This window comes from Labrus bergylta, chromosome 11 (genome assembly GCF_963930695.1).
Source record: "Labrus bergylta chromosome 11, fLabBer1.1, whole genome shotgun sequence".
Lineage (NCBI taxonomy): Eukaryota > Metazoa > Chordata > Actinopteri > Labriformes > Labridae > Labrus > Labrus bergylta.
Genome location: NC_089205.1, coordinates 21326444 through 21351501, shown reverse-complemented (window position 1 = coordinate 21351501; position 25058 = coordinate 21326444). Strand labels below are relative to the sequence as shown.

At 40.7% G+C, this 25058-nt stretch overlaps 1 protein-coding gene across 1 annotated transcript; it reads right to left on the bottom strand.

Annotated features, from left to right (window-relative positions):
• Positions 1-2294: 2294 nt before the first annotated feature.
• Positions 2295-24779, bottom strand: ttc9b (tetratricopeptide repeat domain 9B). The gene is made up of 3 exons (XM_020636166.2): positions 23995-24779; positions 6623-6805; positions 2295-6295 (listed from the first exon to the last, which is right to left on the bottom strand). The coding sequence occupies exons 1-3, from the start codon at positions 24455-24457 to the stop codon at positions 6204-6206; spliced, it is 738 nt and encodes a 245-aa protein (XP_020491822.2). The 5' UTR covers positions 24458-24779; the 3' UTR covers positions 2295-6203.
• Positions 24780-25058: the final 279 nt, after the last annotated feature.

Below are 25058 nucleotides of genomic sequence, written 5' to 3'. Positions count from 1 at the left end.
GGCTGTTCTCTTGAGATCTGAACTTATTTATCCTTTATCACCAAAGACGAAAAGCACAAACCCAACCCCAAAAGACTCCACTTACAGTACCTTATTAGTGTGGGTAATGTCAGCATGACATGTCGGGTCGGTCCTATCACGTTGATCAGCTTTGTTTTCGTGATTTCCAGAAAATGATCCTGCTGCCACAAGAAAACAAGTTTTATGATCTCCAATAATGCAATTAATTAATCGTTTATAATAGGAAAGCCAGCTTTATTCACTTGAGATATTCGTGATCTTGATTTAAACAACAGTAATGTTTCGAATTATCACAGGAAAATGGAATAAATAAAATGTATAGATGCATGTCCTATCAGGGATTGGCTTAAAGACAATCTAAAATTCAATAGGTTGCACCAGACTTGTCCCAGCTTTACTGAAAGGTGTCAAAGTCAACCATGTTGGACATCATTTTACCAATGGGTCATGTTCATAAACTATATGTCTTCCTTTTTTATATAGATGAATAAATGTGTGGGCTTTAGAGTACATGTTGTCCCTTTGAATTGAGAGGATTACTAGTATAGGGTAGCACAAAATCCTAACATGCATGTGAGGTACAAAAGCCTTATATATCTCTTAATACTATGTATTGTTTTGTTATGATGCATTTAACGATGAGACAAAGGAGAGTGCAGTGACTGATAAAATCCGCTAGGTGGCAGCACTGTGCCCCATGATGTCATAACATCTCCTGTTCTGCTGTTTTTCTCCAAGCAATGAATTCCTACAGGCCAGTCGCTCTCTGACTCTGCAGTGACCATAAAGAGCCCGCTATGCTGCACTCATACATTTAAACACAGCAAATAAAGATTTTATTACATTTAATTCAAGATGTTACTGTGTAGAGAAATCTTTAAAATGTGACATACAGAATGTTAGATTTCATGTCATGAGTGTTACAGACAAATCTGGACATATGTGTGTGCAGATGATACAAACAGACACTCCACTGTTGTGTCTGTCTCTGTGACAGCCAATCGAGAACCCTTTTCCAGACGCCAGCCAGTTACCTAGCAACCTCTCCTCACTTCCATGGTGATGCTATTAAAAGCAACAACAAAGAAAAGAAGAGAAAAGGGAACACTGGCCTGAAAATGAAGAGCTGGAGAGATAGAGATAGAAGGAGAGAGAGATGTGTTAAAGAGCCAGCCCAGTGTTTTGTCTGCTATAAGACACTTTGTTCTTTCTCTGCCTGTTTTTCCTGAACAGCAGCAGTTATTCTCTCACCTGTTTACCACCTTCTCTGTCTTTCCCCTTCACTGTTTCCTCAACAGATTTTGCTCTTATTTACTTGCAGATTTTGTTCTTTCCTCCTCCTTTGTTGCAGGGAGCGATCATGTCATATTTCAGAGATGGGGAGATTCAGAGTAGTGGGCACTTCAAAGTAGAAATGGAGAGGAGGTGTAAGAGGAGAGATGGACAAAGAGGAGAGGAAATAAGTGTGTTTGGTGTTAACTTTGAAGGGGACCACTAACCAGATTTTCTGCCAGTTGCTGTGTCCTCAAATCTGCACAGGAAATATTTAATTGTCTCCAAACTAAATCTACTTACATATAAAAAGCACAAAGGAAGGTTTCCTTTTTGTGTATTTGAAGTTTTGTAAGAATTCAGATCAAGATGTGGCAATATGTCCAGAAGTGATTCTTATGGTGTGGTCCTGATGCTGAGGAGAATCTGGATAAAGTGCAGGATGTTCTGAGGGCTGTTTCTAGACGGGACGGGTTGAATTACAATATAGTATAGAAAATAAAGATGATAGGGTATTTCTTGAATTTCATCCATTCAAGGCGACTAAGTGTCTGGAAATCTGAGCTTCTGACACTTCCATTTCTGAGCGTTAACATCATGGCCCCCAGACTCTGCACCTTTTTTCTTTATATTATTTAGATGGATTTTCCAAGTTGAGAGATACAGGTTCATCTCCTATTTTTGTGTGTGTCCTCTTATTGGTTTATAACTAGATGTGTATCCCTATAAAGGTTTACACTGGTTTAGCATTGTAACAGCGTCTGACTCACAATATATGTCCTTTTCTATTCCACACATGTCTCATTTGTGTGGAAACTTGGTGCATACGTTACCCACAATGCAACTCAATGTGTTTTTGTAAGTACAATAGTGGATAGCTTCACCTTTGAGCAAATTTGCACTTTTTTTTTTATCTACAACACTGACATCATTCGAGGCACTTTATCAGACTTCATAGAAGTTTCTCTGAAGCCACAAAAAACCTTGACTCAAAAACAGCATTCCTCTTTGTTTGAAACTTTATTCATAATCTTCATTTACCAATCAATAGTGCATTCCCAGGCTAGCAGTTCAGTAAAACCGGTGATGGAGGCCTGTGATGTTTGGATGTTGAATGGAAAAAAAGGCCTCTTGGGAGCGAGGCGGGACAAAAACGCAGTCATAGCTTTGACGTCCCCAGCTTCATGTCTGTTTTATTTTGTGTCTCTCCTTGAGAGGATGATGGAGATCTGTGGCTGTGAGGAGCAGCTCTGCGCTCTGGTACGAGTTCCTCAGAGTTTTCATCCACTCCTGCGTCTCACTGTGCAGAAACAGACGAGCCGGTTGTTGATCCCTTTGACGAAAAGGGACATCAATAGAAATACCAACAAATACAGACACAGTCACGAAGCAGCTCTGTGGAGGAGCTTTTAATAAAATTCTCTTTTCTATCTCTTGCTTTTCTTCTCCGTTGATAAAGTTTTTTAGTGAAGTAAAGCTTTTCACAACCATTAAACTTTCCATTTTTGTTATTTTTTTTGTACATTTGTATCATATATTCACAAAAACTACTCTGACGTTTGACAAACATTTACCTCAAATGACATCAAAGCAAAAAAGAGCAAAATAACACAGCCTGTTTGACTTTTCTGTTTCTTTTTTTGTTGTGCTTTTTCTTGTTTGTTTTCAAAGCTTCACTAATGGAGAGATTTGATGTCTCTTTTTTTTTTTGTTTTTTTTTTGCACACCCAGCATGTTTCCAGCTTACAATTCCAGCCCTGCTGTCAAGGGAGAACTGAGGAGCCTGAAATGAACCTATTCTTTAAGTGCAGCTACTTCTCACCTAGTCGACCCGTAGCACATGCTAAGCTAGAATGACTTAGCTCAACAAGACAAAAACAAGATGGCACACTGGTGCCGTGGAGAGACCGCCACGGGAGGAGACCGATCCCAGAGGGGCTCGTGGGTGAGGAGACTCAGCCCAGGCAGCCGTGGAGACAGAGCCTGCAGGTGCCATTCCTCACTGTTGTTGTTGTTGTTGTTGTATTTTATTTCCTCTGGGACGCCAGAGGAAGAGAAGAAGATGTAGAGAGGCACGTTAAGAGTGAGGAAGGCTTGTGCATCTGATGTTTTCAGCAGAGAGGTGCTGATGAAATGTTTCTGACTCATTTATCCACAAAATTACACCAGTGACTGATTTCGCACTAATTATCTGAGAACGTTTTATTACTGAGGAGAATTTGTCAAGTAACCGTTGGTATTGAATTTGTTTCATTGAGCAAGAACTATGAAAACCCAAATTGTCTACATGGTTTAACAAGTCCAATTTGTACAGACACATTGTTTGCACGCAGCCTAGAGCTCTGGTGTGATAATAGGCTGATTTTTATCACTTTCTGACCACTTCAGCTTTTTCCCCCTTGAGTCTTTGTAATATCCAACTAACATGCCACTAGCTGTAGCTTCACACAAGCATGCAGACTGTGAAAAATTTTATATGTTAAACTCAAACTAAAAAGGTTGTCATGTCAGACAAATAAGCGTCTTACTATTGTTTGGTACATTATATGGAAGGAACTATGGGATCAGGGTGGGAGAAACTCTCTGCTGCCAGGCTCATAAAAACAGCGGAGGTTGTTTAGAAAGCTGATCAGTGTTCAAAGTTTGTGTTGGAGATGTTCAAAAAGACCTAGCGTAACTCTCCCTGCTCCAAACTCTTCTGATTTGTGTATCTGCTGCTAGAGTGTCTCGCGGACCTCCAGCTGCTGATGCTGGCCTACTTCTCCCTCCTCTGGAGCCTCTCTGCATCATGCCGGTCTCCTCAACACATGGTGCCGTCTCTCCACAGTCCAATTGACACACTTAGGTACCTATTTACCTCCTCGTGGGTCACTGAAAAAATGGGGAGGGGAAATCTTCAACAGCACAATTCTTCGATTTCCTCCTAAACCCTTTTTGAATTTCTCAAGTATTGAACTTATCTCTTATCTGTTGCCTTGCCGAGGCAGAAGGTGACCCTAATTTATGAAACACCTCTTACTTTATTTGATATCTCTGGTGCTGCTGCGACCACAGGCTGTCAACCCCTTCTGTGTTTATAAAGAGCAGAATGATAAAATAGAGGCATGAGCGAACAGCGTGGCGGCATGCCATGGTGGAAAGCAATAGAGCGGATATAATCCCTATCCCATACATCTGAAGTAACCCTCTGCAGCCGCACGTCACATGCAGGAGGGGAAAGAGTTTCATGGCATCAGAGAGAAGGGAAATTTAGGTCATGCGATCACAAATCGTCAGTCCAACCTTCTGCAGAACAGCCTGTGGTGAAGCTGTCATGAAAGTAACGTTGGCGTTATAAATAATTCGGCTTCACAAGTCACAAGAGAAGCGGCAGCAAATGATATATGTGTCTTTTGACAGCTAGCCATGTATATCAGCAAACCGTGTTCTCATAGTGTTTCTAACGCTAATGCTGTGTTGATCTATTCTAACATTACGTTGGTGTGTGGGAAACACATTTCAAACACAATCAAAATAAAAAAGGAGGAAATCTCAAATGGCACACTCTTGTTAAAGAGCACTAAAGCTGAGTGCTAAAACATGGCGGTGTAGACTGCCAGGGTCCAGGACAGATGTGTGCGATTGTTTTCCCTGCATTAACGCTGCTGCCCAGAGACTCCTCAGTGTGTTATCGATGTCTCGGAAAACCTACGGCACCGGCGATAAAAGGTTGGACCTCCGTTTAGAAACCTTAAAGTGTTTTAAACTTTGAAAGTGGATTTCCATCCAGCCAACTGCGGTTGATGGAACTCTGATCCCTTTGGCTATTTTCCGTTGTGACATCATTAACAGGAGAACAGAGAGGGAGAGAAGGAGGCAGGATCATCGATAGTCTAAACAACATTAACAACGACACACGACTCAGGAGGGGCAACAGATTGAAGACATAGAAGTTTCCACATTATCACACTTGAATACAGCAAGAACCGCTGGATGATTGTGTCTGTTTGCTGCGAGCTATGACGATGCTATGAACAACTGATTACTTACTACAGAGAACAATGAACACCGAAAGCAAAGTAAAACCTCAAAAAACATATAACAAGCAATTATAATAGCCCTTGAATTGACAAAAAAAAAAAAGTCCATAAACCAAGAAACATGTCATCCAGGAAAAAAAGTGAGAAAACAGAGCGATGGATTAAGTGTGGAGGCTTTTTCTCGATGTAATGATGGATTTCTCATGCTAGTCTGTCCAAAGTCTGGGTAAGGGGTCTGAGTGAGCCCTGTTGGAGAAGGATGTACAATCAAATTGGGCTCCGGTCTTGATGTGTGTCACACATACCCCTCACTGTCGCCTGCTTTCCTCCTGGCGTGGTCAAACGTTCCCACCCCACAGATATTCTCATCAAGCGTTCCAAATAAGACGGAGAGAGAGAAGGCAGAGAGAAAGCGAGCGCAAGAAAGCAGAAACTAAATGTACCTTATGTCTTTAAAACATTAACTAAATCACGCAAATGTCCATTATTCATATGTATGTTTTGAAGCTCCTTTGTCATTCCACCACATTGACTGTTTTGCATGAGTATAATACAGCATTTTCCTTGTTTTTTTTGTTGTTTCTTTTTTTTTTTTGTATGCTTGACTGTCTGCATCTTGGGAGGTGAAGCACAGCACCTGAGGGAGGGAAGAGGGAGAAAAGAGGAAAGAGAAGGAAAGAAGGAAGGACGTCGGTTTGCAGACGGCTTTTGATATGTCCCACGTTGTTTTCCATCGCTGGCGGGTGTTTTGGTCTGTCTCTTCTGTCTGCGGGCTGTGCTGCTGTCAGGAGTTAATACAGGAGGTGGAGAGAGAGAGAGAGAGAGAGAGAGAGGGTTGATGGAGGGGACTGGTCAAAGGTTTAGGAGCCAGGAGGGTGAAAGGGTCGAGGTTCAGCCCTGCGTCTCTTTGCTTTCTCGTTCCCGCTGTCCGCACTTGCTTATCTTCATCTCCGTCAGCTGGATGTACCGTAACACGTTGGTGTCTGTGATGAGACAGAAAACGAGACATGAAGAAGAAAGGTTGAGTCACATCTTTAATTCAGAAAAATGTAGGAACAGCAATGACTTTGAGCGTTGCAATGGATCAGGTTTCTAAAAAAAAAAGGGTCACTTGTTTTCTCTACTGATATTTCAGAAAATGTCTAATATTGAGTTAAAAGTCATTTATTAGGCCAGCTACCTACCTTCAAATGGTTTTTAAGGAAACATGGGATTTTAGCCAGGACTTTAAAAACGCTTAAATAGGCCTGTCATCTCTTTCTCTGTCTTACCCCAAAGAGAATATAAAGTTATTTCAAAGTTATTCATACCTGAGGGTTCGCGGTTCTTGGCATCACGCAGGTACCGCAGGGCACATTCATAGTCGCCCAGGTGATAGAAGGCGATGCCGGCTCGGTACATGGCCTTGAAGTGGTCTCTCTGGTGGCTCAGCACCTTCAGACAGTACTCCTTCACGCGCTCATAGTTCACCAGCTCTGACTGCAGAAGGCACGCTGCAGGACGGAAGACAGAGAATGTGTTGTTTGAAAATGATTAAAAATCTAGTGTAATAATGGGTACAATTAAGTTTTCTGCTCAAACACCTTGAGCATGTCCCAGGAGTGTGAAACAAAGATGCAGATATTTTTTGCTGACATCTCACTCTGTGCCTTATAATAGAGCCTCAGTGTAACTTAGCCTCCACAGTGCTTCCTCAGGATGGCAGTGGGCTGACTATAAATAGCCAATACTAATGTCTCACAGTGTGCAGACGACACACAAAAAAATCGTGTAAGCAGTTTGAGCCGCGGGGCAGGAGCGTAATGTCTCTACATGCAAAACAGAAGAATGGGGGAAGACTCATCCTGAGTATGATGGACTACACCCTGCAAGGATGCTAAAGTTGTTTTATAAGCAAGAGGGAAAAGAAAGGAAGGATGCTGAGACAGAGTGAGTGACAGATACTGAAATTTAACCTGAGCAGTGTGGTACTTTGAAAAAAAACGTCAAGTGCCACAAAATTGTATTTTATTGTAATAATCAATCGTATCGACGTGTCTTGCAGCAGCACTTTGCTTAGGTTGGAATAACTTTATTAGTAAAGACACACAAACCCAATCACACGAGGAGCTTTCAGTCCACCAAAGCTTTTAAAAACCTGCTGATGGATCAGATATCTGATCACTCAAACAATATTCTTCTGATGATCACAAGCACTCCAGGTTTTTCTTCACTTTTTTCTTTGTCATCACTACTTCCCTCCCTGCAGTGTCTCTACCTATCAGAGGATTTATCAAAAATGATTTCCTTTCATCCCTCCTTGTACTTCTGCTGCCCTTTCCTCCCTGTTCTGTCTCCTTTTTATAGCCTCCCTCCTTTCCTCCTTCTCTTCTGAGTCTGCCCTTGTTACACAGACAGTTCTGTGAATAACATGAGTCAGGCACTATTAGCCGAGAGGCAGGGTGAGTCAGGAGTGAGAGACGGAGAGAGAGGGGGTGAGGGGCATGGCTGCGGTAGAAGTGGGAGGAAGAGAGGCTTTGTATATGAGGAGAAGAGGAGGTGAGAGCTGTGGGAGTCTAAAGGGTGAGGAGTGTGTGAAAAGCAGTTAGTGGTCCTTTTAGGTGTCCTTTCACCCTGAACCTCAGAAACAAACTGTAGAAGGTCTGGCCTTGCCCGTCAACAAGCCAAGTGCAAAACACTAAATAATTCATGGTGGACTTTAGGGGCCGGAGCGATTCAATGCCGATCAATGTGTTTTGGTGTGTAGTGGCTGAAGTTGCACATGTGTCTGGTAGATGCAGGCAGAATACTGTGTGTGTTGTTTGTGTGTTTGTTTGTTTGTGAGTGACTGCCTCCAGTCTCACAGCTGAACACATGAACTTTAACCTGAAACAGGCAATTAAAACTGGGGGGATGGTTATCTGGAGACAGCGTTTTACATTTATACTGTTTTTTTCATTACACTGTCTTCACTTAATCCTCTACTGATTAAAAAAAATACATTTTGTTATTATACGTAACGTCTTAATAAGTACAATCATCATAATAATTACGCTTAGTATTATCAAGAGACAGCTGGACTTTTATCCATTATTACTAACAACATTCTCCTCAGATTCATGGCAAATACAGAATCTGAGGAGGAAAAAAAAGGATTGTTTCCAATAATATTAGCACAATACACACTTAAACACAAGTGTGCCTGTAAACGGTGAGGAGTGATTTCATGAGCAGAAGAAGTGTTCTGGGTTTAGGTTTTCTGTCACATGGGAGAAACCTGGAGTACTCTGATAGAAACTGAGTTACTGTTGCATGTGAACACTAATTTAGGTTTATTATCGGTTATTTTTGAAGGTCCATGATCAACTGAAGTTTTATGGTTGATAATAAGAAAATGAAAAAGGAGAAAATGGAATCCTAATGTGTACAAAGAATGGAATGGAATGGAATTTAATCAGTGCTCAGGTGATAACACCTGAAAAACATGTACCACTGGATGTAGCTTTGAGTGGGATCATATTCTGTCCTACCAACCGTTCTAAGATGATTTATCTTGGTGAAATGATACACTGGAACCCATTTTTCTCTGCATATCTTCTTATGTTAGAAAATGATCTATTGAATTTGCATACTTTCTTTTGCTAGATTCTTTTATGGAGTTTTCTTGTGCATCTATATACCATCATCATCAAACTGATCTACTCACACAACAACATGAAAACCTTGATAATAACATAACTCAACCTGTTTTAACCTGCTCATGACTCAGCTCAGATCAGCGAGGCAAGGTCAAACTGTGTGAGGTCTTCTGTCTTCAGTACAGTGGGAATCACCTCAGATGGCCTCCACCTCTCCTGCACACCTCTCCACACAGAATCCGCTCCTATATTTGTTTCTACCACCGTCCAGCTAAGACCTGACTACTCTCTTCCCTCCTCTCACCCATCACAGTCTTGGCCCTGCAGCAGTGGACCTGAGAGGAGCTTTCAGAGGATTCAGTTACAGTCCATAATGGCTTAATGGCTGATGCAGTTAGAGAGTTCACTGGCACTCACATACAAACACACACATGCCTGGTATTAGATACACACACACACACACACAAAACAATAGCGGATACACAGTTACCATGGGCAGTAGGAACCCATATATCCACAGTAACACGGTTGAAGGACAACAAACAACTGGGCGTAGACACAGGATGGATGAAGCTTGACAAAAGACAACTTAGACACACACGAAATCACAAACAGATGACTTTGAATGAACTTTTTGACGCAAACAATGGTTAGAAAGATTCATGACTGTACAAATACACACTTACGCAAACAAAAAAAAAGCAGCGTGCACAAGTGATGACTGGCCGGCCGCACCCCTTCTGGCCCATTAGGCAGATGGATGGCGTGCCAGAGGAAATGTAGTGTGTGGTGAGATGCATTAAGGGTGTGATAATGACGGGATCATGGAAGCTGGCGGGGCAGGGACACAGACAGACAGAGGCCAGATAAAAAATAAGCCCAACAATATCTCTGGAGCCAAGTTGTCCCATCGACTAAGAGTCAGAGACACGAGAGCCTAAAGGAAGCGGTGTACTCTTTATGTAGTGTGGTGAAGTGTAAGGATGTGATGAGTTAACATGAAGCATGTTTCACTCTGCAGTCAGACATCAATGTAAGCCTCTTGTCACAAACCTATAGCCAGCACTTTCGTTTGACCACTTTAACAAGTGTTTTTATTGTCAAAATACAAATATTATTTTCTTTTCTTCAACCGCACTCTCCTTATCTCTCAGGGTATTGTAGACTGCAAGAATTACCAAGTACTCACCAACTGGTCCAGTGACGAGAAGGTTCAAGCACACATTGCTTTCTATCACGGCATCCCAAGTTTAACAAGGATATTTTATTAAGCAAATATTAAATCAGCAGAAAGCTAAACTGTCATTCAATTTGCAAGCATTATCTGATGCTGAACACTTACTTCTTCCAGTTTCTCAGATATAAGGAGTTTCTGCTTTTATATGACGATTAACCGATGTTCTATCTTTGGATTTTTTAAGTGATGGTTAGACAGAGCAAGCAAATGCCACCTTAGGCTCTAAGGAATTGTAATGAAACTTTTTTCTTATTTTTAGACAAAATGATAAAGCAATTAAGCAGGAAAATAATTGCAGACATAGCCACAGGCTTAATAAAATGAGGAATGACAGCGATTAAGGACACAGTGCATCATATCCATGCTGCTTTAGCGCCCATGAACAAGATCCTGAAACTCTGCCAGCTCCATGGCTTAGCTGAACTTGGATTCTTCCATGTATAAGAATGATTCCTCTTCTGATATGGAAAGAAAATTGGATGATTTGAATAAAATGTGTCATTCCCACAGCTTTTTATTGGTACAATGGTACATAAGAGGAGAGAGGAGGAATAATGGGATGTGACAGAACAAAGGAAATTAGTGGTGCAGATAAAATAGATTTGTTTTAATGAGGGACTTGACAGGGACTGAAGAATGAACGGAGACCGGGATACTGGCTTTGTGTGGGGAATAAACGGGGGAGAAGAATGGTCTTAAATGAACCAAGAAAAAATCCAGGTGCAAAGCTGTCTTTATGAGAGTGTGCGATTCCATTGCTCGTATGTCGAATAGTGCAGTGAGTGGAAGTGGTTAACACATGCTAAGGAACCCCACTGGTTTGCCTGAAGCATCGTGTCAGTAAAAACAGAGCCTGCACATAGACTCGCTTTCATTTGGCTGACAGAGCACCAAAGCCTAGGGGAAATAAAAGAAAGAGAGATTTGAGCGACAGAGTGAGTGAAAAAAAGGCAGGAAGCTGAAACAAGACAAGAAAGACGGAGGGGGGGGGGGGGGCAAGAAAGGACAGAGATAGATACTGACAAAACAAAATCCAAACATAGCTGAGGTTAATAAAGACAATATATCTGTATTGAAGACGGTACACGTTCTCCAATGGCACATGTTTTTATCTCTGCCTCTCTGTCTCTGCATCACCTCATCTTCCCCTCAGGACCCACAACCCCTCTGCCTTCTCCCCTCTCTTTCTCTCTCTCCTGTCCTTCTTCATCACACCAGGCACGACACCACGATCCGGCTAATTTAAAGCCACTCGTGGCCCTGGTGATTAGTCTGCTGTCCATCAACTTGTAATTAGTTCTGCGGAAAGATAATGGCAGATGGAGAGACCCATCAGTCTCACCGGTTTCTTTCACACGCACATACACACACAGACACACACACACACACACACACCCTCCCACATGCCTCCATCTTTGACCCTCGTCCTTCACTGGTCCTACACCCTACATTGCTCCTCTCACCTGTCACTGTCTTTCCTTCACAAACACATTGACAGCATTGAAGACAATTTAACTGATTGATTTGAAGAGGCACATGAAGCGTGCATAGTCATTACCATCACAAACATTCTCTGATGCTACACGCTGACGTCACAGCTCTCGGACAGTGTGGCGGCTCTCTCTAGGCCCACTAAGAATAGCTCCACCCAAAGCATTTTCTCTGTTATTAAGAGGGACAGGGCTTCGGCTCCTGGCTTGTCTGCACTGACATGACACAGCATTAACTCCACCTTAACCTGCCACCAGCTGCTCTCTCTTTCTCTCGTGTTCTTGTGTCTCCATTTGTGAGCGTGTTTTTTTTTTTATCTTGAAAACCTCATTTTGTAGCTGTTAAAGGGATTTATTATACCCAATGTTGATTAGTGGAAGCTGTCACTCCAGTAATGAAGCAGATGAGTCTTCAAATGTCTCTTTTATCACTCAAAATGTGACACAAGGAATACGAAATAGGCTCTGCTTTCCCTTAGAGGAAATCTACATAACGGCTGCTTTGATTTATTATTACACAGATAAAAGCTCACGTCTTGAAACAAGTGGTGAAGAGTATTTCTTTGATTGTGTGTCACTGTAGCAGAAGGCTAATGCAGCTCCATATGGTGTCAAATAAAAGAAAGCCTCATAATTACTCACTCTTGTGTGACTGTGAGCGCCTCCACAGGCCCCTATGGGGTAGTCAGAAATGTAAAGTACAGGGACAGAGTTAGTCACTGACTACTATCAATGAGTCTGACTTCTCTGGAGTAGTACAGACTTAAGAGTGTAGTGATTATAGTCTGTAGTTCATAGAAAAGGTTCAAAAGTGTATTTTTGTTTGCATTTTCGGGTACTACAGGGTGAGGAACATTTTCTGAAAAATTCTTACTGCAAGATTTGGATTGAATAGATAATACAACATTCAGAGTTGGATGGGAAGATGATACCACTTCTTGTATCTGTACAGTTATACTTTCAAAATCAGGGACACGAGGAGTTTAAATGGCTCAGTTTCCTCTAGTTACAGACTGAATGAAACAAGATGAAGACAGTATTTCTGTATTTATATATACCAGCTGCTACTTGTAACCTATAACAGCAGTTAAGCGTCAACAACACCTGTGAATCCAAAGCCACATAGCCACAATTTCTGCAAATAATATTAAATAAAAAACCTTATCACACCTCTAAAATACATTCAAAAAGTAATGTAGCAACCCAGCTTTTTTAGACTACAGTGTTCCTTTTTAAAGATGGCTGTGCCCATGGACGCAGCAGCTCAGTGCTCCAAGAAACTATTGTGTGGTTTTATTGTGTCTTGCATATTGATCTGTTTCTATAGTTTGTTTGATGTTTACATTTTTTTTTTACAATGTCTTGAATTGTTCATATATATAGGTTAGATTCAGGGAACACCATCACAATTTCATTGTATTGTTTCCTTGAACATCATTATAATATCATTAAAGTTTTGTGTTCGTGGTCATGTTTGTATTCATATTCTTATTTGCATTCCAATATGCAAATTATATGACATACATACGAAAAAGGAGCCGCTTACTTATAATAATGCATGAAATATAATTTTTCGTTTTTTTTATTTGAGTGCAAAAAATTAAAACTTTGCAGTTTTGTGCTAGTTAATAAGCTCCGGAGGCTCGGTCCAAACAGAGCCGGACGAGCTGTTTCAAGCCTTTATGCTAAGCTCAGCTAGCTGGCTGCTAAATATAGCTTCATAGCAGTCAGGCATGATGGTGATATCCATCTTCACATTGTGCCCTAGGCAAGAAACTGAATAAGTAAATTTTACAACATGACAAAAAATCAAACCTCCTTTTTCCTTTCAACAACCTTCTTGTTGGCATGTTGACCCCCAAGCTTTCAGATATGGACACCGATGGTGTAAACATATTTGAATGGACTACCCACAGCACAACACTGATCCTGGGAGTGAAGGAAAACAAAGTAGCCAGATTATGCTGTTAGACATCACAAAGAGCAAGGAGCAGATACACTCTCCTAACTGTTTGTTGTAGGATCTTGTCCAGCAGAAGCACATGTTGGTACAGAGGGAGCAGAGATTTTTTTAACTTCAATCATACAGCCAGGATAGGTCAGTAGTCTTTTACTTCAGTTATCAACTTGCTACACGTCCCATGTTTCACCTTGCTCGGTACGCACCCTACTTCATTGTTCTGCTCTCCTAAAATAGTCGCTGACTCAGGATTAATGCTCATCTACTTAAATATTAATACAAGTGAGGAAGCCATCATCTCTATGGCTTCACCAAAGATGAGATCATTTAATGCTCTCCATTGCACTTTGTAGTTTTCAGAACTTAAGCTGTACTATAAGCCTGTGCTGCTCAGGGTGAGGGGTCTTTGTGAGGTTTCTTGAAACACTAAAGAGAATGGAGAGCTGTCCATGAACTCATGATTTCATTTAACTCATTACAACTTGTATTCTTATTTCATATCCTTTTGTGTCCGAGGGCTTAGGAAGACTTACTTGATCATTTTTGCTCTCATGAGTATAAACAGGCGTTCAAATAGTAGATAAGTGCAGTTTAATAAGGCATAAAAGATACTTTTATTGAGGTTATATCCATAGTTAAACTCCCTGACATAGACATAATGTCATTGTGACCCTTAGATGGGCTTTAATCTGATTGGTGTGGTCATTTTTGGACACTGAGCAGACTATTGCCTTCAGCTCTGCCAATGCTTTCCCTCTGTCGTCTATTTCTTTGATCAAGTCTGACCGTACAGGGTACTGGAAGGTGTAAGTAAAGTAAAAAGGCAGTTTAAGCTAATACTCATCCACTTACTGCTTTTTTTCAGGTTTCTTTAGATAATTTATCTGTAGTATAGCTGTGAGAAACATGCTATGTGCATTAAACTGGTAATAAGACTGATGAGGGGTCTCTGGAGAGGTCAACAGAGAAATGTGCCAAATAGTTTGGCTCAGACTCTTATGAAGTCAGCCATTATTTGCAAGGTAGTAAACCTTTCCTATAAGTACTTGAAGAAAATGAATAGCTAAAGCATGAGCTTTCTTAATTTACAGAAATTACACAGCCACGTGTTGGCAGACTACTGTGTTTAAAATGTAGTCACTGCAAAACAAAAAGCATGGAGATCATTGAGTGACCTGACAACCATCAATCTATATAATCAGGATTTTTGACCATGAGTCAATGGTAACAAGCCGTCATTACATCATTGGATTTTAATTGGTTTAAATAGGAAAGTTGAATCTATGAAATAAAAATGCAGCAATGCAACTAAAGAGAGAAAATATGGCACCAAATTAAAACATCAGATAAGTACTTAGTTTCCTATCAAAATAATACATTTCATTATGAAATATTTTAACAATTGTTATCTTGGTGTTACAGTGGTTGGGATTTGAAAGTCACTCTTTTCAGTTCAGTTTTGTGTTTTCTACAGCGATTTAATAACTTCCTGCTGGAGCAGGCTGTCATTCAGATGTCATATTCAGATGAAAAAAGTTGTCACATTTGGAGAACAGCAATAGATGGAAACATGATTTGATCTGCATTTTATTTTTGGACAAAGTGGTTAAACTTTGTTCTGCTTTTCGATAAAAAAAAAAAAAACCTGTTGAAACACGTTTTAAAGAGTTGAACGTAACGGCGGATGACTATTAGCTGTAGGTTCATCCTAATGTGACCCGATTAATTAAGGAGTCATTCGATCCGTTGTTAATATGACATTTTGTTATAGGAGATAAACAATATTGCTATTTTTGTGTGATAATTTACCTTACAGATTTGACAAAATAGCCATTAATTTACAGGTAACCCTGCATCTCTGATGATCTCCCTCAGTGATGGATCATTAAAACATGCCGAACACAGTCTTTCCATTTCAGAGCCGCTTATGAGTTTTCACTGTCAACCCCAAGCCGAGCATGTAATGAAGCGTTCCGTGTCAGGCCAAAGCAGGCTGCGTAGGGAGAACTCAGATAGTGACCAACATGGCTCTTTATCAGCGTGGGGCTCTGTGGATAAATATAAACAGCCAATTGGTTTACTCTGCAGTGACCACGGAGCCAAGGGTGTTAGATATGCGCAAACAGCTTCAGCAAATTCTCATTACAGGCTTACAGAGGATGAATATTCTGCATTTCTCACTCAATCTTTCACATGCTCTCTGACTCTCTCTTTCTATCGCTGAGGGTGTCAGGAAAGGGCATCTGTTTCTGTTTCCTCTCAGCTGATGCCATGACTTTCAACTAAGAGCTAAAAAAAGCTTTGACAGACACTTCTCCTCTTATCTTTATAAATCACAGCAAATATTACCTGGAAAAAGGTAATAATAAACATTGCCAAAAAGCATTCACATAAATCCTTAAGGTGCTTTGATGTACATCTTATTACTTCCTTGTGAAAAACAGTTCAAATCTTCTGGGTATCTTTTTCCAAATTGATATTCTCTGTTTGACAATGCTTTGCTTCAGGCTGTTTGATACTAACAAACAAACTTCACATGAAAAATGAATTTTCCCGTCATTTGTTCACAATATGAACTGCATTAAACATGAAAACAAATTACAAACATTAGATCTGCCTAGCATCAGCAGCTGATCATTGTCACTGTAAGCCTGCTGAGGTAAGCATTTATCTCTATTTTCAATGTGTTTGTTTGATCTTGACTGTGTTTATGTTGTGTTGTGGGGGTTCATAGTGTTTCATTTCTCTTGTACTGACTTAATTTTGTCCAAAACTGAAATTGTACCAACTTTGTGGACATTAACAGAGCTTCTGTTTAAAAATAGATGAGCGAAAAGGCAGAATAAAAATATTTGCTTATTGCCTTCATGTCCCCTTTTTCTGACTCTCTCTCTCTCTCTCTCTCTCTCTCCCCCCCTGAGACTTCGCCTGTCCAGTCTCTTTCCTTTTCCTCCTGACAGATGACTGAATCTTATTTACTCTTGTGACAGGAGTCATTGGGGTCTGTCAGGACTCTTGATATAAATCAGTTTGGTCTGGATTGGATTTCTCAGCAACCCTCTCCTCACAATGAATAAAAAACTCCCCAAACTGTCCCTTCACAACTTAGAGGTCATGTAGGCAAGCATTTTCCTCCTCTCCTTCCTCACTTATCACTCTCCGTTACATTCGCACACTCCCTCCTCTGTGGTGTAAGCCCGTCATATCTAAGAATTCTGTCCAGCTTCGGCTCCCTTGGTTTAACCCCATCCCCCATTTTACCCACTGCATCTTTTCTACTGACTCACCCCTTCCCCCACCACACCAAATCTCTCTCCCTCTTTTTCATCTGTGAGCTAACACAGAGAGAAGGGTACAGTGTGAGTGGTACAGTAAAGGGAGTGCCAGTCGAACACATGACAGCAATACCATGCCATCTGCAGCCCTGGCACACGACGCTCCGACAACTCTCGTTCTGCTCCATCCCTTGCTCTGATGGCACACACACAGAGGGAGTTAAAAAACACCTACCAAACCTCCCCCCATCCGCCTTCTCACCCTTGCATGGCATCTCTTTCGCTCCTCCCTCCTCCATCCTCCTACGAGCACATTGCACTGCTTCTGTTCAAAGCACCAGGCATGATCCTTTTCCTTTACCAACCCTGCTTTATTCTCATTTTAACCCCTTTCTCTTACGTTTCTTCTGCCCAACCCCTTTCATCCTCCATCCCTTCTTCTGCCTTTATCTCACAAACTCCACCATGTCCCCCCACTGACAGAGCTGGAAGAAGATGAAAGCAGGGAGTTTTCTGTTCTGATTTTGTAAGCAGGCATTGACTGTTAACTAGCAGCAGGTTACAATGGACTGCTGAAATCAACCAGTTACACAGCACTGATATTATTCTAATATAGCCCCAACATCACATCTGAAGCAAGGTTGGGTGTAGAGGCTGAGGTGAATCTTTAGTTGTGATTTATAAGGAGAGGCTGGGCTTTTATTTTCTTGTCCACCGAGGAACAGATGTTGGTGCCACCAACAGGCTCATTAAGTCTGCAGTGTAGGGCCAGTAATTGCAAGTCATGGTTCAAAGGTTCATTGATAGCCTCGGTGAAATGCTCCTGAGGCTCTGAATACAGTACACATGATGGGAAACATGTTTACACCTGGTGTAAACATATGACCTGTGCCTGGCTATGTTACTTACAACCAGAAGACCCCCACCAGGAACTAACAGGCTTTCCTTTTCTTTTCTTTTTTTAAATGTGGCCTGCCTTCTACTCTGTAAATTAATATCATACACAGACCGTCTTCAGTTATCAAGATAATGTACAATGATATAAATCACTGTTTTTCTTAATCCTCAACACATCTTTAATCTAAATCTTATATTAAGGCCTATGAAAATTTGACCTGAAACAGTAACAATGCTGCAAAATGGAGTCTCTTTAAGAACCCTGAGAAGTACAAGCCATAGAAGCATTTTTAAAACCAGCTCTTTAGGCTCATTATTTTCAAAACTGTGTGTGTTTGACTGGCAGTTTTGATTGACATCTCCTTTGTTGTGATTTGCATTTGTCAGGCTCTAAAGACAGCAACAGTACATGTGACAAACAGCAAAGTGCAGCCCTTTGTGTTTGAGGCATCTGAGAAAGGATGAAGAAGCTCTGTCATCCGCAAATGATTCGTTACAACAGGTTACTGAGTGATGAGTTACAACATGCTTCTTTCATAGTGATTTGCATGCAATCTTAGCTCTAGCTCTTCTTAGACGATGCACCAATGTGTTGTGGCAAAGCTCAAGACCCAAAGTAAAAAAAAAAAAAAAGATTGATAAGGCGCCTTTATAAACTCCTGAAACAGATAATTGACATTTGCATTTAACCAAACACAACACTTGTTATTGATTATTATTGTAGATTAATGATTAGTTTATGGAATTAATTGCCTCATTCATATTACCAGTGTTAGAACCCCTAATTCAAATACAGTGTAGGTAGAGTTTACACTTTCGTAAATGACAATATTTCAGTTTTGGATTGAAACTTATTTCTGATGCTTTTTCGATGTTTAAAATAAAATAACACATTTTTTAGCAGACTTTTCTGGATTATGTTGTTCATTGTCTTTCACAATAGATATAATGAATTGTATTGTAATTAAAAAAGTTTTTTTTTTCAAAATATAGGACCTTTATTTTCACTGTATTGTCATAGACTCTGAGCTCTAGGAAGTATTTTAGCATTTTGAAGGTCTTTGGGTGTTCTGGCCTGTAAAACAAAAAGTTGACTATTTTTAGCAGCATTATTGTCACTTGACTGTGTCTGACGCCATATTTTGTTTCCTCGAAAAAAGACAATTAAAACTGAAAATGGCGTTGATTGAATTAAAGGTTACGTGCAATGCAGGTTACTAACATCAATAGAACAGTATGTCCCCAGAAGGAACCATGTTTATTCACCGGCTGCTCATAATGTCTTACACAGTTTGAATGATCCAATACCATAGCTGCTTAATAGAAACAAATGTTATTAATGTCAAATTTGAAACCCTTGTTATATTAGTTCTGAGTCTATGCGTGTGTGACTGCAGGAAAAAAATATTTTGCATTTTTAATTTGCATTTCTTTCGCAATTTTCAGTGGGAGGAAATTGGGAGGAAATTGCTGCATCATCATTATGGCAAGCAGTTGAAACAAAAGTTGGCTACATGGTGTTACAAAACATACAATTTCAGACTCATCCCCTCCTGCTGTGTCTCTCCTAAAGCACTGACTTATGACTCATTCACACATTGTGCTGGTCAGGAAGAACAGAGAGAAATTTCAAACAGATATCAGATCAAGCAGGAGTTAAAACAGTCTGATTGATCCTTCTCACATAAGGATGATTCTCCTTTATCTTTCTCATGTCCATTTGTAATGAATCAAACTTATTTTAGCTTCTGCAATAATGCCCACAAGCCAGTCTGCGTGCTATTTAAGGAAACGTTTCTTCTGTGCCTCTTCATGATCGATATCAGGAAAAAGAGCAAAGAAAGTACAGTCACATCTGTTATTTCTGTATTTGCCTCTCAGTGTGTTTGAGGTGGGTGGATGGATGACTGAGGCGGACAGGCAGGAAGCCCGACTGTAGCCAACATATTGCCCTAATGTGAACTGGACACATGGAGAGTGATGGTGCTGGTGTAACCCATTTAGACGCAGCCCAAAAGGGACTCACAGACTCAAAGTGTCTCCTTAAGAAGGCCACTAAACAGGACATTCACCATCTTTCATCTTTTGACAGAATCAGGTAGCTCACTATCGGGGCTGAGACTTATTACTGTTTCTACTTCTCTTTCATCAAATCCACTTCTTTATGGAACATCGTAAAAACTCTAACTTCCACATGCACCAGCATCTTGTCCACCATAATTATCTTGTTCTTATGTCCCTGACGGCTCTCTCTCTCTCTCTCTCTGCTCTTCTCTTCTCCTCCATAGTTTATTTTTTCTCCACATACATCTTTCTATTCTGTGTTTTGTACCAGTTTACCGAGCAGGTGGAACAGTTACTCAGCACTCAGTAAAAAAAAAACGTCTTACTCATCGGCATTTCTAGAAGTTGCTGACAAATAAACAAATGCTGTCTGTTATGAGCTCAGTTTAAGTTTAAGAAAAAGCCCAAACATACACTGAAATCATAAGGAACGGGCGGTTTGCTGTCTTCACTTGGGATATAAAACACAACTATGAATAAAATGTAAATAATTACACATTCCTTTAGGTAGGTTTAAAGCACAGATTACTTTTTCAACAACAGTAGAATAGTCATTTTTTTTAGATTGACTTTTCTTTATTTATTCAGATAAGACATGTGGATTGTTGGAAACAGGGGGGAGAGAGAGAGTGAGCAATGACATGCAGGAAAGAAGCCACAAGTCAGATTTAAGATGTCATTTAAAATCAGTTTGTAAAATAACTCTAGTCCTAAAATGCAACTTGAGCAACAATACATACAAGAGTTTAGCCGAATGTGATACAGGGTTGGAATAAAATAGGATGCATTCTTTTTTCATCATTGATTGTTTGATCAATAGATTCTCTACCTAAAAATCACCATAGGAGATGTCATACCGTTTCTCTTGTTGTTTAACTGATGGTCAAAAACTTAAACTTATCAAGTTTACTTCTTCTTAATACAGGGGAAAGCAGCAAATCCTCACAAATGAGATGCTTAAATCTGGTAATGTCTGTCATTACTGTTTGAAGAATATAAAATATTCTGAGAGTTGAATAGAACATTTATCTTTTATGTGTTGTCCTTTTAAGGCTTATTTTTGTTCATATGAGCAAATAATACTATAGTAAACTATACTGTAGCTAAACATTCATAGTATTTATCACATTTCATACACCTGAACTCTACATAAGTTTCAGCTCTAAATACTGTTAAAGACTAATGTAATTCATTACTTTTGGGGTGATATTAATGGAATATTAATGGAAAAACTCAAGTGAAGTACTTAACATTACTTGTACAGTACTTGAGTGACTGTATGGATTCAACAAATGCAATGAGGCAAAAGCTTGCCCTCATCACAACAAAGTCAAGAGGATGGTAAAACCCATACACAAATGCACACGCACTAACTAATACGCTCCACTTTTACAAAATCAGCAAAGTCAGCAGAGGGTACGACGAGAACGACGGGATGTGGAGCTCTGAAAGCACTCCACATCCCCCAACTACACACACACCCACACACACACACAGACACCCACACACACACACAGACACACACACACACACACACGAACACACTGTCACACACCTGTGCATCTTTGCTGCTGCTGCTGTCCTACCATGCATCAGAAAGACAGACTACCAATCAAAAAACAGCTCCTTCATAACCATGACCAGCATTTGCCCAGCGGGACTCTGGGTAAGTTTGAGGCGTACAACGAACACCTGCAGCTGGATTACTACAGTGTACACACTCAGTGAGTCACTGCTTAATTTCAGTCAGTGACACAGTTGTTGATTCTTTTACCTTTTTAAAAGAAACCCTGTCCTCTCTTTTACTTAATGAACAGCTATTTGGTTTAACTCGTAATAACACACAGGATCAACAATGATCACGGTTCACATCACAGTCACAGCTTTGAAAATAATAATTTATGACGGTTTAATGTTGAATTCTGGGAAAGAAAAATCTTACATGGAGCTGAAACTGGGCAGAATTCTTTTCAGTCACAAAACAGTCACACATATCAGGGGGGAATAAAAAGGTGAACACACGTATCAGTATCTTGAATATAGAATATGGATATCTTGGTTGAAGTGAGGTTTCTTTTCTTGTGTGCGCATGTTCACACACTCTGCTGTTTGAGGCTGCAGCAGTGAGGGAAGGGTACGAGTCATACTAATACAACCACAGGGAAAAGGCCTAGTGATGGTTGCCATGGTAAATATGGCACCCCGTCGCGTGCTAGCAGTCCCTTCCTCCCCCTCTTCTCCCCTTTTATTCACTGCTCTGTACTATTCCTCTCCACGCCGGATTTCCTTCTCTTGCACAAGATCACATGATTACCGCTATTTTGTCCACCATATCTACTGCTACGTCTTTCCCAAATCCAGATTTTCCCTTCCTGTTTCACTCCTCATTCCTCCTCTCACCCTTCCCTCCCCCATCCCTTCTTTACGCCACAGTGGTGTCCCTACAGGCTCAGACAGAACGCTGTGCAGAACAAGGCGACCTTCAAAGCATTATGACAGGCTGATTGGGTGGCACCTTGGACCGCAACGAGACACAACATCCTCAGCTTACCCCACTCATGTTAGACTCATGACACAACATCCCAGCATTCACTACTGTAGTGATGTATCACAAATACAATAATGATGTGATGTAACTGTAGTGTGCACTATTTATTATCTCCTCATGGATGTCAACATTCATCACGATCTGCTGTTTACACTACATTCAGATACTGCAGTCATAATTACCTTTTTACAGCAAGTGTGTATTGTGTGGTTTGTCAATATTTCCCTGTTGAATTAAAACTGTGAAACAATAAATTAGCCTACATATTTCTGAATCTCTCTGAAAATCAAGCAATTGCAGTTGGAAGTGATGACTAGAAACTTATTGATGAATGATCGATTAACCTCTTCAAAACTGGAAAAACTTCACCTCATATACATTAACCATCTGTTACATAATTACTAATATCATCTCATCATTTATTGCACTCTTCACCACTGCACTGTTGTCTTATTTGGCTTTATATATATATATATATATATATATATATATATATATATATATATATATATATTACTCTTTTTGATTCTATTATATTTATATTTAATCTTGTACTTTTTGTACATTGAGAACTCAGTTACTAAGGACAAGTGTGTGTGTGTGTGTGTGTGTGTGTGTGTGTGTGTGTGTGTGTGTGTAAGCAGACATGGCCAATAAAGCTGATTCTGAAAAATAAATGACATTATCACAGAGTAAATAGACATTCCTATCATCCCCCATTATGTTTTACAGCTACATATTCATTAAAAATGATATACTGATATCTTCACAGCGTGAACATGATAATGATGATGATGATGGCGATGATGATAAATAGGCCTAGCTTTGGAGAAAATCAATTAAAATGTGAACATTGAATAGATGTGTTTGAGCATATCTGCTGGAAGTGAGGAGCTGTTTGTAGTACACTGTGTATAGTACAATAAGAGGAGAGTAATGAGCTAAGCCATCTCAGTTAACCCGAGTCGTAAAGTCACTGTCAAGTGGTGCCATGGACACAGGCTTACATCATCCCCTGGATGATTCAGAGGACGATTTCTCCCCTCAGACACGCTCACGAAATGTTGATGGAACAATACAACAACTTGGTGAACTTATTGGACCTATCATCATTATTATTATTAGGCTATTATTATTGTCTCATACATATAGCCTAGAGTAGGCATGACAGGCTGCTTTTGCCTTCATTGTTTTTTTTTGTATTTTGTAATTAAGGCAATCGAAAAAAGAAATGGCTCACAAAACCAACTGGCATGGGAAACACAAAAGGAAACGCATTGAATAGCATTGATAGTAGGAGTTCATTTAATGTGAAACTGGGCTAAATAGCTAATTCGGTTAGTGTGTACACATCCCCCGTGTATGAGCACATTGTAGCCTACTTTCATTCCTGCATTCCCATATGCCCTCAGCAGTCTTATTTCATCTGCAGTGAAAAAAAAAAACAATAAAAAAAAAACTACAACCTAAAAGCTCGCTTGAATAAACTCGAAGAACACCGAAACGAACAATAGAGTCAGCAATACGCGAGGCTCCTACTACTCGAAGGCTGCCGAGGTGAGGTGCTATGTGGGGATGTACCGGTGCTGCTCACCTGTCAGGCTGTCGTAGCACTCGATCTCGGTGCTCTCCACGGCTCTCCGCTGCTCCTCGGTCAGTTTGGCCGCCGGCTGGTTCAGCAGGTTGACCTCGGATCCGGTCGTCCCGTCGACAACATGCACTCCTTTGAGTTGCAGCAGCGCCCGGTGGTACTTGCCGATCGCCTCCCGAAATTTCTTCTCCTTGTAGCAGCGATGACCCTCCACCTTGAAGTCGATGGCTTTCTGGATCTTCGCCTCCATCTCTGTTTCGGCCGAGCTGACTCGAAGCCCGCCGCCACTGTCTATGCCGGCGGCTGCTGCCAGGCTCCGGCCACCGGTCTCTGGGTAGCTTTTTATGCTCTTTATCTGGTGCTGTTTGGCTTCCATGTCTCTCAGTGAAAGCGACTGGAGCGGGCCATGGTGCTCAGACACGAACGGGTGTTTTGTTGGGGAGGACCGGAGCAGCGTGCTGTGCATAAAGGATGCGGTATGGAGCGGCAATTACGGCTGAGCAGGCGGTGGCACCAGAGAGAAGATGAAAGAGCACCGCTTAGGAAACGTCTGCTTTAAAGATATGTTCAATAAGTGTTCAATATATTTGCAGGTATGAAGACATAAACAAGACTAGCCTATAAAAAGCGTCTGAAACATCCTCAATAGCCCGACAACAGTCCGCTTTCAAGCCCGAGTCGTCGTCCTGGTCCTCTCGCGGAAGGATGCTCGTGTAGATTTCTATGGTAGCAGCCTCCGAGGCACGCGCAGCATCAGCACCACAAACAGCACACGCACACGACGACCCCTCCCGCGTGGCATTGTGGGTATAAAAAAAAAAAAGAGAGAAGTCGTGAGGCGTTGCTGCAGTCCAGATTTTACATTACAAAAAAAAAAAAAAAAAAACGTGTATAAATATCAGTTCATGATGTGTTTTCGTGAAAATTAGACTTTATTTGTTAATAGTTTAAAATAAATATATGGATAATTAAATAAGAATACTTCTATCAATCAATTAATTATGTTTGCATAGGACCAACTGGCTATTTGGCAAAGGCTACGGGTTATTTGGGCTACATACAAGGTT

Excerpts from the sequence above, each read along its gene's own strand:
- ttc9b (XM_020636166.2), bottom strand. The coding sequence starts at position 24,457 with ATGCACAGCACGCTGCTCCGGTCCTCCCCAACAAAACACCCGTTCGTG. Across the intron at positions 6,806-23,994 it reads GTGCTACGACAGCCTGACAG|CGTGCCTTCTGCAGTCAGAG; the intron begins GTGAGCAGCACC and ends TCCGTCCTGCAG. Across the intron at positions 6,296-6,622 it reads CAAGAACCGCGAACCCTCAG|ACACCAACGTGTTACGGTAC; the intron begins GTATGAATAACT and ends GTCTCATCACAG.